The sequence below is a fragment of the Platichthys flesus genome, chromosome 7, assembly GCF_949316205.1.
Source record: "Platichthys flesus chromosome 7, fPlaFle2.1, whole genome shotgun sequence".
Classification (NCBI taxonomy): Eukaryota; Metazoa; Chordata; class Actinopteri; order Pleuronectiformes; family Pleuronectidae; genus Platichthys; species Platichthys flesus.
Window position 1 is genome coordinate 8,863,039 of NC_084951.1, and position 16,097 is coordinate 8,879,135.

The 16,097-nt window shown below is 40.2% G+C and overlaps 1 protein-coding gene across 1 annotated transcript in view; it reads right to left on the reverse strand.

Annotated features, from left to right (window-relative positions):
* Positions 1–16,097, reverse strand: part of cfap74 (cilia and flagella associated protein 74) — a 50,163-nt gene extending 34,066 nt beyond the window's left edge. The window contains exons 1-13 of the mRNA XM_062391131.1: positions 15,951–16,097; positions 15,759–15,822; positions 15,311–15,457; positions 14,175–14,273; positions 13,969–14,073; positions 13,505–13,678; positions 13,042–13,152; positions 11,959–12,061; positions 10,854–11,011; positions 10,443–10,653; positions 10,197–10,337; positions 7,999–8,157; positions 7,680–7,798 (exon numbers count right to left, since the gene is read on the reverse strand). Coding sequence (XP_062247115.1) covers positions 7,680–7,798; positions 7,999–8,157; positions 10,197–10,337; positions 10,443–10,653; positions 10,854–11,011; positions 11,959–12,061; positions 13,042–13,152; positions 13,505–13,678; positions 13,969–14,073; positions 14,175–14,273; positions 15,311–15,457; positions 15,759–15,822; positions 15,951–15,957 — 1,598 coding nt within the window. The 5' untranslated portion in view covers positions 15,958–16,097. The remainder of the gene's footprint in view (positions 1–7,679; positions 7,799–7,998; positions 8,158–10,196; positions 10,338–10,442; positions 10,654–10,853; positions 11,012–11,958; positions 12,062–13,041; positions 13,153–13,504; positions 13,679–13,968; positions 14,074–14,174; positions 14,274–15,310; positions 15,458–15,758; positions 15,823–15,950) is intronic.

Below are 16,097 nucleotides of genomic sequence, written 5' to 3' on the forward strand. Positions count from 1 at the left end.
TTTACATGACATAGATGATAAATGAAAAGATGTTCATTGGTCCAACAAGATAAAATTAGCCCAAAAATATTAGCCTTAGCCCTTTCTGAAACATGGTTTGAATAACCATGATGAACCCAAAATATCATTTCATCCGATTTCTCATAAATTTCTCAGTAGTTTCACACACTTTACACAAAAATTCTCTGTCACACAGTAAAACTGCACCATAACAAAATATCTCTGCATACTCTCCCCAGTGCAACTTAATAAACAAATCTGTACTGTTCTCAGCACAAGTGGGGGAAGGTGCATTGGGTTTGACTTAAGCCAGTAGTTTGAAGTTGGTCCAGCTATTGGGTAAAGAATCTGGAGCAGTCTGGCTGAAGCTGCCATCCAGTTCACCACTGTGACCTGGAAGCGTATGAAAGTGTTTGAATAAATCTGTTGATAATTATAAATGTCATGTTGTGCTTTTAATTGTACTTCTGGCTAATTCCCTTCCTTATTGGAGTCATTCGTCTTTCCCAGCGACTAGACAGGTGGTCTAAAAAGACGTGAGGAAAATAGAACAGTTCACCCGGGATTAAACGCTGAGTGAGGCAGTGTTTGAAAAAGCCTGCGACAGCAGCCCTAGATAAAAAGCTGCAAATTAGGCCATTCTGTACATCATATCCAATGCAGTAAACTGCAGCAGTGGCTGTGCTGTGCGTTCTGTTATGCATTCTGGATGTTCCCCATTGGCTTCTCCTAAAGTAAATCAATAAGCATCTTGGGTTTGTTACTCAGTTCAACTCTGCTTTAACACCCTCAAATTCCCGAGAGCATCACAACAACTGACAATCAGTGCGCAAATTACTTGTATTATCTCGCTGTTGTAATTATTTCTCAAAAGTGAAAACTTGTTCTCTTAACATATGATGGCTACAACAAAATGTAGATTTCTTTTTGCAGTTTAAGGATCCATTTGAAAGCCAAGTCTACAACGTTAATAACTGCAGCTTTATTTTATTCAAATCTTTGGTTCGGTTGGTTGGGCAGGTGAGAATGATCATATCGAATTCACCAAAAACCACAATGAAACCAAATAAGGACACTCATAGATATCAGGTCCCTAGGTCCCATGTGCCTGATTTGTTTTTATCAAGGTCCATGAAAATGTTGAAAATGTCTCGCAATGTATAAAAAAGTGGAAAAAATATCCTACATCCACAAAAACATTGAATGGGTTCTCCCTGAAGTATATCGTATCCTTCCACCAGGTCTAATAGAATTTAGTTTGTTTTGTGTAAAAACAAACAAACCAACAAACCAACAGATGAGGGCTTTCGGCTGTTTTGACTGGTAGAGTATTTGACAGACTACCAGAGATGATGAATAAAATAAGCTCAGTTAAGTGCACCATGGTTTTCTGGTGTCAGACCCAGAAACACATTTTACTTTGACAGATTTTAAGCTCTCAAGAAAATGGAAATGCCTTTACCAGTTGTCTGTAGCTGTCTGATTGCAGCAGGATCATACTACTTGTATGGTTGTTTTTCTATTTCACAGTCACAAAGTCAAACTCCGAAGGTGGTTCAAGCAAGATGGAATTGGAGGAGGCTTAGAGACTGAAAATGGGAGAGCATGCAATGTAAAATGTAGCAAGCACAGGAAGCTTGAGTGCATTGTCAAGTCCAGAGACATATTTCCGTTTGTGGGATTATAACAGTTGTCATTGCTTACTCTCAACAATGGATTTTTGTTCATGAACATTTGTCATTTATGGTTTTGCATGAAATGTCTTGGCAACTGTATAGATATAGATTACAGTAAAATTTGGTGCAGACATTAGTTTTCCCCACAGGATAAAATGTAATAACCTTGAACTTCCCCTGACTAATTCTGAAGAGCTATCATCAATAGATAGGAAATATACTTATTTTTCCCTTTGGGTTTATAATTATTTTCTCCCAAAAAAAAGAGAGGACATGCAATTTCCAAAGCAGATGCGTGTTGTGTTTTCTTTTTATCTCGCTTCATGGCGCAGGTACCAACTATGGTCATGAAATATCTAGTGCAGGAACACTGGCACATGCTCCTACTATTGTAGGCCTGCTCATTAACAGGCGAAAAATCTAGCTTCTGCCATTGTCCACGTTCTTTCCGCATTACAGGGCTCTTATTTGAAAACATGTGTGGATCTCAGGTTTACGTGGGTTTTGCATTTATCTGCTTCAGGTTGGGTCCCGAGGTCATGGAGACCTTTTACAACTGTACGCTGTAGCATGAACATCCAAATGAAGACTTGAAGGTTCCTTTTGTATTTGAAGGCCCCTTAAACAGCTTTGTCATTAATTAACTCTTAACTGAAAAGATGTGAACAAACACAAAAAAACAAAAGAAAGTTTCCAGATAGTCCCTCTGGCAACTAAAATGTATTAAAATGGTTCTTTATTCCACGTACTTTGACCCATTTGGGTGTTTGTTTATTGATAATGTTTGGTTTAGGGTTAGGTGTGAAGCAAAGTGGAAGGTAAAGACTGACACTCCACACAGAACATGGGGTCAACTCCCTTTATCCTGGACAATTCCACACACCTGTCGGCAGCCCACACCAAATAGAGTGATGAGCACGGCAGCAGCTGACGGCGTGTGGCGACCCAACAGACCTCCAGTCAAGACATGACTCCAGAGTAGCCCAGAGCACGGACTCTGTTCCACTTCACTACCTCATAAGGCACGGGGACACTTCCCCATCACTTCTGAACTGAAACCATATGACAGCAACTGAGCTGGCTGAGCTCGGAGCCCCGTGTGGCTGGAGGGGATGCCCAACAGACTGCGTTGTGGTTCACGGGCCGCTGGTGGAAGACATCGGGAAGTTCGGCTGAAAAGCGTAAGTAATCCGTAAAGCAAACTGCATACACAGACAGCAGTGACTGAATTAAATGTTATTGGGTGAACATGAAAGAGCTTGGGATGTGAACTGGTCTACCTTTTCATAATAAGTGTCATAGGTATTCTTAAATGACATACGATCCCTAGATAGGCTAGGATAAAACCTCATTTTGTGCGAAATACAATCTTGTGTACATACCTGTTTGACTAAATGCCCTTTATTGTTGTTATGTTCTATTCTATTCTATTAGAGAGGTTGCAAAAGCAAACACTGCATCTTATCCTTGCTCCATTTTGTGACCAACTTAAATTTGTTTTTATTTGATTGCCCACTCAGATCGACTACCCCAATTTCTATAGTCTCAGGCTTAACCTCACAGGTCATCTCAGGAGCATACAGACCACAGTTGGGTATCTTCCTGTCACGAGCAATATAATGTGATACTGAAAACACAGCTTCTATATGGCTTTTCACCAAGTCTGGCGAGCCTAGGCTGTTGTGGTTTTTGTCCCATAGTGAAAAGACACCGCAGAGCCCATTCTGGCACAAAAGCGCCTACGCTGGGGAGGGGTAGCAGGATGGGAAACCATTTTTAGAAACTCAGGGGGCGTACAGGGAACCATGGGTGGGTGTGAAAAAGCCCTGTGTGTTTCTGGTTCATGCATCTCTCTCGTGCTGTGTTTGATGTTTACTGTTTTTAGCTGGGTGAGCCACGGAGGCTTTGGTCACGACTGATCTCAATATTGTAGGTGTGAATAACCAGCAGGTTTTACACACGGCAGACACTGAGTCGTAAAAGGAGAGTGTGTGGACGGTGCTGTGGCAGAAACAGGTGAGTCTGTCAGCATGTGTAAAGCATAAACAACTTCTGCATTTTGATATATCCTCTCACCCAATGAGATCATTCCTACCCCGCTTCGCCAATGATGCTGTTGCAATTACAGTTACATTGTCTACAGTTTGCAGTAATACTGTGTAACAATTATATTTAATTTGCTGTATCTTTATTTCTTTTCTATTATTTATAAGAAGAAGAGGACCTGTTACCTCTGTAGATAGGCTCATTCTAAGCTAATGGAAACGTGATTTGTAGTTTCAGGTGATTAAACAGCATTGAAAACATAATTATGAATATGATATTACATTTCTACCAGTAGTTCCTCCTAACTCCTACACTGATTCTTTAAAGACAATACAAACGGGCTCAGCTGCAGGGAACTCGGTGCTTCCACAGGGGGCTTTAATTATCTTTACATAAAACTCTGGCCACTGGTGGCAGCAGAGAGCACACTGCAGTTTTGCGGGCAGTGCCCCGTTCATGTGGGCATTGCATTGGTGATAGGGCTGATGGGAGGTGATGGGATGTGGTTGCATTTTTTAAGTGTAGTGTCCTCTTGTTTTTTCCCCCAGGATTACCAACTCTAGCTTTAAATGGTAAACAACTTTCCTTGTTGTCATGTTGATTTTTTTTTTCACTATAGATGTTATCTTTCCCCACATTATCAGTCATAAAAGCAATCGCTAACCATATGTTGAGTTCAGATTTACAACAGTCTTCCCATAGGAAAAGATATGAGAAACTAAAATGTCAAAAAGTTTTTAGAGACAGCCATTTAACAGCATGATTAATAGTGTCATGATGGTTGATCAGGACTGGCCAGCATGAAGCACTGATCATACCAGACCATTTACCAGCAGAACTACACTGCACAAAGAAAGGGTGTGTTTTATAAGTTTCGGAATTGAACTTTTAATTTGTGTGAAATGGAATGTGCTTTGAACTTTTTTGTATTATCTTTTTATTATTATCATTATTATAATGTATCATCTTTTCCTTGAAACATCCACCATCGGGTTGCTTTAAAAAAATAGGGGTTCCACGGACAAGCCCTTGGCCAGACCATAAAATACATATCACACATTGCAGCACGCTGCAGCCAATGGCTCTGGATCAGGAGGAAAAATCCCTACAATCTTGTCCTACATTCTAAAATGGGACAGTGTTAAGTTTAAAAAGGCCGAGAGGTAATGATGTCTGATCTACTGAGCGGGCCATGTGGCTTTTATAGTACTGCCATACAAGCCAGTAGCCAGTCAGATTTACCTCAGCGTACTCTCAAGTTCGACCAGTATCATTGATAACAAAGCCAAAATACTTTACGAGGCTAAGGTGCACAACTCAAGGCATGTCCCATACATCCACTGGTGGCCACTAACACCTGCTTACATCTACTGGTAGTTGGTAACTCAAATTGTGCAGACAACCTCCAAATGTACACGGGATATTCACTTATCTTGTCCTATATTCTAAAAGTTACACAGCTGCACTGTAAATATCCTATCCTCCATATTTGTGGCAGGGAATAATGAGTCGAATGAAAACAGGTGCAGCAGGAAACCAAATCACTTTCATGATGAAATCAGATTATTTTCAACCTCGTATTAATCAATATGGAAAAAGCAGGAGGCACCTGCTTTTGCTTATCTTCAGATTGATCTGATTAACACGATTTTGAATTGAGTCTCGGAACAGTGTAACTCCAGATAAAATACAGTGTACTAAATCGTGACTGTGCTGTGTTTCAGTGACATGAAATGCAGATATAAGAGAGAGAGTTGGTATAATGCTACAGTATGTGTGCAGTCACCCGTTTGGTACGGAAGTGCGTGTTTACTACATGTGAGTTACGAATAGTTGCTAGAAGGTGATATGTTCAGACAAGTGGTCGAGCACAAAGGCTCAAGAACAGCATCAGTATTTTCCCACTGCCCCTGCTGTAGCCTGGGAGACGGTTTCCTCAGTCAGGCAGAAAGAAGAGAGATGAAGAAACCAGGTCAAGTCATGGGGAAGCTGATGAGGAGGTGCTGCACAGTGAGCGACCTGGAGACCAGTGCATCTCCGCTCGGCCTGTAGGCTGCTAGCAGGCTGATAGTGAAGGAGATGCAGCAGAGACTCGGTCTGACTCACAGAGCCGAGTCTCAGAAGAGGAGATGGGAGCGTGGTGATCTAAGCTGGTTTCCATATGTGGGAGGACAAGCTTTGCTTTCACGTCCACTCCATTGTCTTTTAAAATGACAATAAGTAGTTATATTAAATTCTTAAATGTCGATACACAAGCAGACGTTTCCATGTTATAATCAAAGCGTGTGGCTTCGTGGGAGCTTTAACATTTGTTGAGGTAAACATGTGAAGCTCAAGTGTTGTCACACAAGTAAAATAATGTGCTTTGTAAACATTTATGACCTTTAGCTAGCTAGCAAACAGCACAATAAACAATGCGAGAAAATAATGCAGGATTCATTTGTAGTAGTGACTGATCTGACTGATACATACAAACTGGAGTTTCTGGCTTCTTATATTTCTTCAACAGATTGGAGGTTGACACTTAAAAAGGACAGTTCAATAATTTATAACAATAACAATTTATCTTTTGGGGTTCCCACCAAGTCTATATCAAATAAATCCTTATAGGGACATTTCACTTCTTCAAACTGTCGAGTTGGAACGATTTCAAACCAACACATAGCTTGTTTATGATGAAATAACTGCAATCAAAGTTTGGCATTTATGTTGCGCTTTCAAAGTCTAAATGATCGCTTTATACTATTCACGCACACATTCATGCAGTGCATTTATTTTCCATAATTTGTTATCATACATCAGCTAGCTGTAGCAATTTAGTGTGCAGGGTCTTATCCATGCAGATTGGAGGAGCCTTTCAATCACACCTAGCGGCAAATTCTAGCCTCATCTTTGATAATCTTAAGCTTCTTTCCATCTAAAGCCTGAAACATGCTTCTGCGTTTTCACGGGCCCGTAAGCGCAAGAGCCCTTCCGGGTCCCTTACGTGCTTACGTATCCCTTCTTACGTGCTTACGGGCGTCGCCCCATTTTTCTAAAATTTACGGCAAAGCTCCGCAAGCTCACTCAGCCCGCAAGGCTGTGATTGGTCTGCTCTACATCCCTTCTGGAGCTGCATTTCCGGTTTCATGCCCCATAATACAGGCAGAAACAACGGAAGATTTTAAAGAAGTTGCTCTTCAATGTCCAGCAGCTCCATCTCAATCAATTGTTGTTCGGTTGGAATCGTGAATACACTCTCTGCCATGGTTCACCGTGTGTTTGTAATGGAGAACACGACTGGTAGAAGGTAAATAAACAGTCAACAACGATTGCCACACCCACAAAGAAGGCGTCTCTCAGGTCGTCTTCGACAAAAAGCATTACTCCGCCTAGTGTTCTGGCGCGGAATTGCTTTGTAAGACGCGCAATGGTTGGGGAAGCATGAATGACAACGAGTCTTGCGCAACAGCGGCGTGAAAAGACGCAGACGCAGTCGCAGAAGCATGTTTCAGGCTTAAGAGTCACCAGTGTTGACCTGCGTGCAAGAGGCACAGCGTTCTCTGAGTTCATTCTGTGCCGGAGTGGCAGTTTGTGACCGAGACAGAGGCTGTGCACAATGGGACAGACAAAAGCTGCTTTCATAAATTCGCTGCAAACCAGAACTTTAACTGATATTATAACTGAGTCGATGAGCAAACACCATTTATTAGTGAGTTGCAACAACATGCCAATTAACATATTGCAGTTCCCCAACAGTTTTCAACGATGTCCTGACTTTCTCACATTGACCTTTTACTGTCCAGCCTTATACTCAGATTTGAACCAGTCTAGGTAGTCATCAGATTATTTTACTGTCAGTGGGGCATTAATGTTATAGCAGACTGGAAATTCAAAAGTGACAGTGCCACAGAGACTGCACCAAGGCAACAATATTGTTTAATAGCAAACTGCTCACAGTCAATGTTAAAATCTTACTTGATAGTGATAAAATCCTTCAGCTGGGCCGAGAGCCCGAGAAGCTTGCAGTGGTTCTTGGTGTAGCTGGTGTTGGTCAGAACAAATTTCTTCTTGTACGTTTTCCCCACTTCAAAGTCCTAAAAAAGACATTAAAATATATTCTAAATCATCATGTTGCCTTTAAATATACCACACAAAGCTAAATAAACAAAACTTGAATGTTAACATAGATTTAAATGGAAACATGCACATAACACCTACATCTAGTGCTTTATAATTCTTCTGTTAAAGTCTGTGTCAGAAGTGATGTTTTTAAAAAAAGCCATCAATGTGATACCTTGAAGAGGATGACCTCTGGTTTGCTGATGAATAAAGGCCCTTTCCACTTTTTTCCATGAACTGGTTTTGCAGGCACGTTGAGCTTTCCACTGGTCATTACAGCTTCTTCCTGCTTCACTTCCGTTTGCACCAGTGTTGTCTTCTCATTGAGGAGTTTCTGTAACCACACGTTGGAGCAACGGCAATAACAATCTTTATCATGAAACTGTCGAATTTCAGAAAAGTTCATGGCTCTTAAATAAACACGGCACTAATATGCCAGAAAATATTAAGGATACTCATGATCCTCTGAATAGCAAGGCTATTATGTAAGTAAGAACTGTGTGTAATATTCTATAACTTAAAGTGAATCTAAAATTTACATAATGTTATTAAGATGCAAGATAATGTAAGATGAAAAATAATTAAATCATGTAATAAACCGAAGAGTCGTAGTTCACCGTTATGTAGGAAATAGGAGACCACTTTATTAACATGCAGATTCATCTTTTACTTTTTTCCAATGTCACAGTCAATGACGTATCCAAAACTAATATGTCATATCAGTTTTATCAATTTCTTATCTTATCTATATTAGAGGATAGATGAATAAATGTTAGCTGATAAATAAACATAATGACTAACTGTTCGATTGAAAGATATTCTTACTTCAGAAATACTAGTCCTGGTTGGAACTAGCTGACAAAGAATATACAGCACATATGTTATGCTGTGACAGTGTAGAATAAGAATGTAAAGTAGAAACAGTTTTCAATGATTACATCGACTTAAGGAAAGTGTACTACCTGTCGTTATCTACATGTGAAACTGTGTTTTTATTTGACTTTTTATGGTTTTTGTCATTTTACCTCCTGTGCTGTAGAGCACTTGAAGTGAATGAATCATCTTATTAGCTTTGCTACGTTGTCGTGCTCATCTGGCCATTACTGTGTGGAGAAGTAGCCTTTTGATGAGAGCATCAGGACGATCTGTTTGGAGGCGAGATCACTTCCACTCGACTTATCACTCGCTCAGAGCTCTGAGCTGTAACTCCGCGGCTCGTTCTCAGGCCTCAAAGGCCACCAGCACGATCCGAAGTGATGTCTGTCGCCTCACATTTCAAGGGTGTAGAAGGGCTGGATGAGACAATGGCAGGGAGCTACAGACACTCCGGCCTCAATAGCCCTTCAGCAAGGCACGTGATTGATAGGATAGTTTGAGAATAACAGTAGATCTGATTAATACTCCCAAAACGTTTACCCTCCCCACACTTCTGGGAATATATTGGAATTTTCTAGTGTACAGTTTTCCTCTGACTGAATTCAAATATCTGTGCTTGTTGCCTACAGGCATGGACTGTATTGATTCTTAACATGTTTGAAAAAAGAGAAAAGATCTTTTTTTTTTTTAAGAATTTTACCAGATTCAAATAAAACATTTTGACATTACTGATTAATAAAGATAGATGTAATATGTACTTGATTGACCATTCAAGGGGCTGGAGTCAGGGAACATTTGACTTTTTTCGACTTGATTAATCACTTAAAATATAGAAAATTAAATTGATATCTACAGTTGTTGCCAGGGTATTTGAAATGTAAATTTGTCTTAATTCAAACATTGTTGGAACAACAGAAGAAATTATATCTATGAATAGTAACAGTCCAAACACAATTCCCTCAGCACTGTGGGACACCATGTGTCATGGTGTCATGTTTTCACTTTCCATCTTCCAGCAATGAACTTCACCGTGACCTATGTAGATGATCAACCCCTCAAGATCCCATCCACCCTGCATGCATATGTCCCCAGCACCCATTAGTAAGGCAGGAACATTTACATGATTCCTCACTGGCCTCAAATCTGCAATCTCTGAAAGTTACGTTCATGAAAATATAATAATAAGTCGAAAGCACATCTACAGGGAACTGGAACTGGGTTTTCTACTCATACAACCTTACACACTAATTCCAATCAACCTGATTAAAAAGAGAACCAGAAACCAGTTTTGACATTCACATAGACCCTGCTAAATTAATACAGATATTGTGTTTCAATGGAATTATTTATATGTCAGATAGGAAATGTTCCTGCTAAAATATGCAATAAGCACAGCCATACAGGAAATGATATGCTTGCAGTGAATGGGACAAGATTTATGAGTGTTTAATTTTAGCGACTTGCAGGGATTTGTGTGCGGCTGTGCTTTCATTGCACCTTGTACTTCTCGTCCCACAGCCCAGAACACTCCGGCTGAGCCAAGCTGTCAGTGAGACTCAGTTGGTCCTCTTCCTGGCGCATGGTTTCCTCTGGCTCCTCATCATCTGAGCTGCTGAGGCCACATGTGTCTCTCAACTGCTGGACAAATGCACAAAGATGTCTGGTCATAATTGTTCAGAGTGCACTAAATATCTCTCTGGCTTCCCAAATGAAATGGCATCTCAGATGTAAAGAACCACTCACAGCTGTGGCTCGCTCCTCCCTGGCCGATGGGGGTCTGGGTTCCAGGTAGTGCAGGAGACTGTCTCCTACCCTCCTCAGAGATGACAACTTGTCAGTGCCTGAGATATTAGGCAGTTTCGCCTGCTGCCTCGTTCTGCTCTTCACCAGCTGTTCCCTCTGGAGGTTTTTTTCTACGATCACCTTCTTTGACTTCTGTTTCTCTTCGAATTCCCTGAGAAGAGCAAATCAACAACACTGCATTTTGCTGAAATGGGGTCATATATTCCACAGTGCAAAGCGAGAGAAAACACCCACACACTGCTGCATGGAGTGGGAGTGGAGGACATGCATGTGGGAGAGGAGAGGAGAGGAGAGGAGAGGAGAGGAGAGGAGAGGAGAGGAGAGGAGAGGAGAGGAGGGAAGATTACGCACTCTTGTTGTTGTTTTATCGTCTCTAGTTGTTTCTTTTGGTGCATATGCCTGAGACTGTTAATGCCTTGGACGTCCAGGGATTCTCTCAATAGTTTTTCTCGTTGTTCTTTTTCCTGGGCATTTGCTTTAGCTCTGCTTTGTTTGATCCGTAAGCTCTCCTAAAGAAACAACAGCAGAGCAATGAAAACATATCAGATTTCCATATGCACTAAACTGATCATCGGAACGAGAAGAGAAGGATGTTCCGAAAACATATTGGCCTAAATCATGAAATATACCTTTTGAATGTTTGGAAAATACAACATTAAGTAGATGATGACAGCACTGAAGGATCACAATTACATGCAAAGGAGTACTGTCAATGATAGCATACACAGTCCAGACCTGAATCCTCCCATTGAAACACGAATACAAACGTTATCAGAGGAGAATTTGACATATTTGAAATCAGTGGACACAGTTTGTGATGGCATGCTTTGTGGACGTACAGTGTATGTTAGCAAACAAATGATGCAAATGCAAGTCTTTATAATGTATAATGAAGTTGACCAAATGTAAGTGGGCAATCAGATAATAATAACAACAATATAATATATTAATAATACAAATTCCAGGATAAATAACCTAAATAATATAGTTGAAATAAAGTGAAAACGTAACCAAGTTGTCACGCCTTAATACATATTAGTGATAATATCCAACTGAGATTAAAAAGGTTTTATCACCTCTAATATGTTTACTAAGTGCTACTTACAATACTTGTACTAATACTACTATGGATATCCTATACTTTAATAAGTTGTATACATACATGTGTGTATGTTGTTTTGCAGTCATAATGGACTTGTTTTGCTTATTTGGTGTCTTAGTATAAATCACATGAGGTTAAATTGTATCACTGCATCTTTAAATCGTTTAATGTAAATAATGTATCACTGTATAAATACTGTGCTTCAAAGTTTATCCATGTAAGCACTTAGAAATGATCTTATATTGCACTATCCATATTGAAGCTACAGAAAAAGTTAATAATACATGGAACAACAGCCTGTGTATCATCATTACCAAAACAGCCGAATCAATACGGGCAGCTGCTGTTTCTTACATGTGTGGCAGCTATGTTGGATTTCAGTGACTCAACAACTTGTATCCTCTTCTCCTGTAACTGTCTGTTCTGTTCCTCCTTCTCTGCCTCCTCCTGATGCAGCCTGGACAAAACGGGCACAATCACGAAGCATGTGAATGGTCAAATATACAAAATCTGCTATTTCGGATTGAAACCCAAAATTCCAGAACCTGAATAATACAAAGATTAATCATAATAACTCACAAAGAACCACAGAGCTGTTACATGGTAAATATAGCAAGGGAATACAATACAATCTATTTAAACCATACAAAATTTCTGTTAAAACTGGATATACGTCTTGCTGTGATTGGCTGAAAGTCTGGGCTGTTACTAGGTAATGGCTTCTTTTACTTCTTTGGGCTTGTAATATTGTTGAACAAAGATAGTGTCCTTGTATATAAAAAAAACTATTATTCTCTTTTGCTTGTGGGCAGGTTGTCATGGTCTCGGAGGGATAATCAACCCAAAGCATTAGCTATTGAAAATTAAACGTGCTGCGAGGGGGCAGATTAACTAAAAATTGATTAGAATAAACTACAGTGTTCACGATAAGGTTCACATCAGTCAGTGCACCAGTATAGCTCACTCATGTACATTAGAATAGCAAACAATGGAGCTCAGGCACAGACAACAACTTGTTAGTGGGGTAAAGTTATTTGTTGTATTTTTGCCTTTCATGGATTTCAGGCAATAAGAAAAATAAAAACATGTATATTTGGCACTCTTATCCTTTAAGATTTAGAGTGCGTACATTTTTGCGCAGTTTTTTAGATTTGTAGAACGTTCCCTTCAAAAGGGCAAAACCTCATGTATATTGAAGGTTGTCTCTTTTGTACCACAGATATAGGGATGAATTGAAATATAGTGAAAAATGAATCCCTGCATAGTCCTGTTCACTTTCATCTATAATGTTGCTGTGTGACATGGAGCTCTTTCAAGTATTGTATCAGTCCTGCTCATAACATTTTGCCAGGAGTTGTACACATGATCAATTGGATGTGTTGAATCTCCAATGGGTGCTGTGGGAATCCTAATTTTCTTGTTCTACGAGCTGTTTACCTTTTTCTGGTCTCTTTTAAGTACTTGTCTGTTATCCTGCGGTTCGCCTGGTGCTCTTCAGTTTCCTTCAGACATTCACGCTCCTCTTTCTTCTTCATGGTTACCTGTTTGCTACCAGAACACAAACACAGACACGTCAGTCTATCCAAGGTTTTTGATAAATATTATACAGCTAATACATCAAACAGACGGATACAGACACTTCTTAGAAAACTCGCATTGAATAATTTAATGGAAGTGATCATTTATGTGTGTATTCAGATCGTTTATGTGTGTATTCAGATCATTTCGTTGCCCAAATAAAAAGATGTTATCACTTAACAGGTGCATTATAAGAGGTTCCCCTAATCATAGGTATTTTACCTACTTGTTTATATTACCAGTTGTCTAAACAGTTTAAAAAACGGTACACAAAAAAAAAGATGTGTGTATATGAAGAAGGTTTTAGTTATTTTTTCCCTACTCCTTGAGTTGCTGAATCTTGAGCTGAATGTTCCGGGATGCGTCTCTTTCCTGCCGCAGCCTTGTTGCTGCCTTCTGGACCTTAAGGTCCTGGAAGAGACGCTCCTCCTCCTGCAACTCCTGCCGGAGCGAGGAGAATCTGCTGAGCTCCACCTCCAACTCATTCAGCTCCCGTCTGAAAAGACAGGACACAGGATGAGATAAAGTGTAGAAGAGCAAGTTAAAATTTCTGACCAGTGGTGTATTTGTATTTGATCAGTCAGAAGAGAAGTAGGTATGTGTTTTGAGAAATTAGCAAACTCAACAGCTCAAAACTCATGTGGATTACAACTTTTTGCCAGATAACTTTACATGTTTGTTTTCTTTGTCCATGTGTAATGGTCCTATTAAATAGATAAATGTTAAAAATACTAATGCCCAGCATAATAAGACTTTACAGTGAAACCATGTTCCTCTCTTACTCACTTTAGCAGCTTCAGCTCGGTGTCGATGCGGCCTTCCAGCTCCTCTTCACTCTGCAGCTTCTGACACAAATGCTTGTGCTGGGTTCGTAAACGAAACACTGCCACACTACAGAATAAAAAAAACAAGGAGTGGAGGGCAGAAACATCTCATACCTTGCATGGATATATAATAGAGGCCGGTCAATGTTTTGCCTATTTTAAACTCACCTGTTGTCTGCTGCTTTCTGTTGGTCTATCTGTTCCTCCAAAGTGTCCCTCTGCTTCTCCAAACTTTTAACATTCTCACTACAGAGTTTCAGCTCTTCTCTGGAAAACAAACATAAGGTATAGAGAAAAGTTTAAGTGTTGACACAGAGAAACATACCAGATCAAAGTGAATCAGAAGAAACATTTTCAAGGCTGTTAAAGTGTTCAGAGCATAAGGCTAATTGATTTCTTGTAGACATTGCAACAAACTGAGATAAATTATGTAGGCTTAAGCAATCTAATGAAGATTCGGTAAAAGCAGAGAGTGGATAAGCACACACACACACACACACACACACACACACACACACACACACACACACACACACACACACACACACACACACACACACACACACACACACACACACACACACACACACACACACACACACACACACACACACACACACACACACACACACACACACACACACACACACACACATCAACAGCTTTGAATTGCCCAGTGTTCTTTTTGCAGTCTAATGGTGTGAAACACAACAATCTGTGACTGGAGGAAAAACTGTCAAAGAAAATCATGGTACACAAAAGCTGCCGACTGGTTAAAAGCCAGGCGTGCTTAGGTTCCATTAAACTCATGTTTGATCAGAGCGCAGTACAGCTCCGAAATGACCTCTGATGCTTTGCACCAAATGGAAAATGACAGTCGTTTTTGTCGGGGACTGCATCACAGTTCATCGGCTGCCTAATGGCTCGACGTGCAGACAAATAAAAAGAGGGAAGAAAATTGGGGAGAGAAGACAATATTGGAAATGTTCCCTCTTCTGCTGAAATGATTTCCAGCAAATTGCTGAATCAATTGGTACAGAAATGATTGGCCCTGTAAAGACGGCAAGAGAGATAAGACCTGGGCGACTGGAATACCACTGAAAGAACAAGATATGTCCAGAAACTGAAAATATAGGGAGAAAATGCATGTTTGTCCTGGCAATGCAACAACCTGTGATGTGTGTTTCTTTGGCAGTCTTACAACTAAACAAATGCATACTTTTCCATTACAAGTACAAGTGTCAGTCTATCTATGTTTAGGAGCTACTGTGGCTTTAGAAGTCTGTTGTGTGCCAGGTCCGGACCTGGTTTTCAGCACGCCGTGCTCCTTCTGTCGGTGTAGAGAGTCCAGCTGGTCCAGGTTTCGCCTCAGCTTGAACATCCGTGCTGTCTCGTCATTACTCCTCTTCGGACCATAATCAGCCACAGCCACAAGGTCACCATCGTCCTCTCTTTGGACAGATGCACAATGTTATTTAGGAAAGGCTGCATCCTTAAGTCCAACTTTGCATTTTGCACATAGATAAAATCATCCTACAATTACTCCTGAAAGTGTTTACTGGGATCTTGCCATGTAGAAAATATAAATTGAATATTTTGTATTTAAATATCATTGCGAGAATCACCATGAGTTACAATAAATTCATGTTCTTTGGTGGCTACAAACAAGGAGATGACATGGTTGATGCATAAAAATGTACATGTTAATGTCGAAAAGAGAAATGATTCCCAGAAAATCAAATAAATACTTACTCAGACAACTGTTCTAGCCAATCCAAATCAGGAGGAAGAGGCGGCTCCTGATGTGAACCTTTATCTGAAATATATACCGACATTAAATAAGGATATCCCACTCTCTAAGCACATATGGATATCAATAATACTGAAATACAGAGAAGAATGTGTCTCCACAAGCATCGGGCTACAACAGGTGCTGTCACTCACCTGACATCGTGTGCAATAAGGGAGAACTCAAATCGTGGCGGTTGCACTTTCGGTGTCAACAGAAACTGCCACTGATGTGTAAAGGCATTTAACAGGGGCAGCTGTCTTTGTTGGTACACTGCAGTTGGCGTCAGAAACTGGTTACAT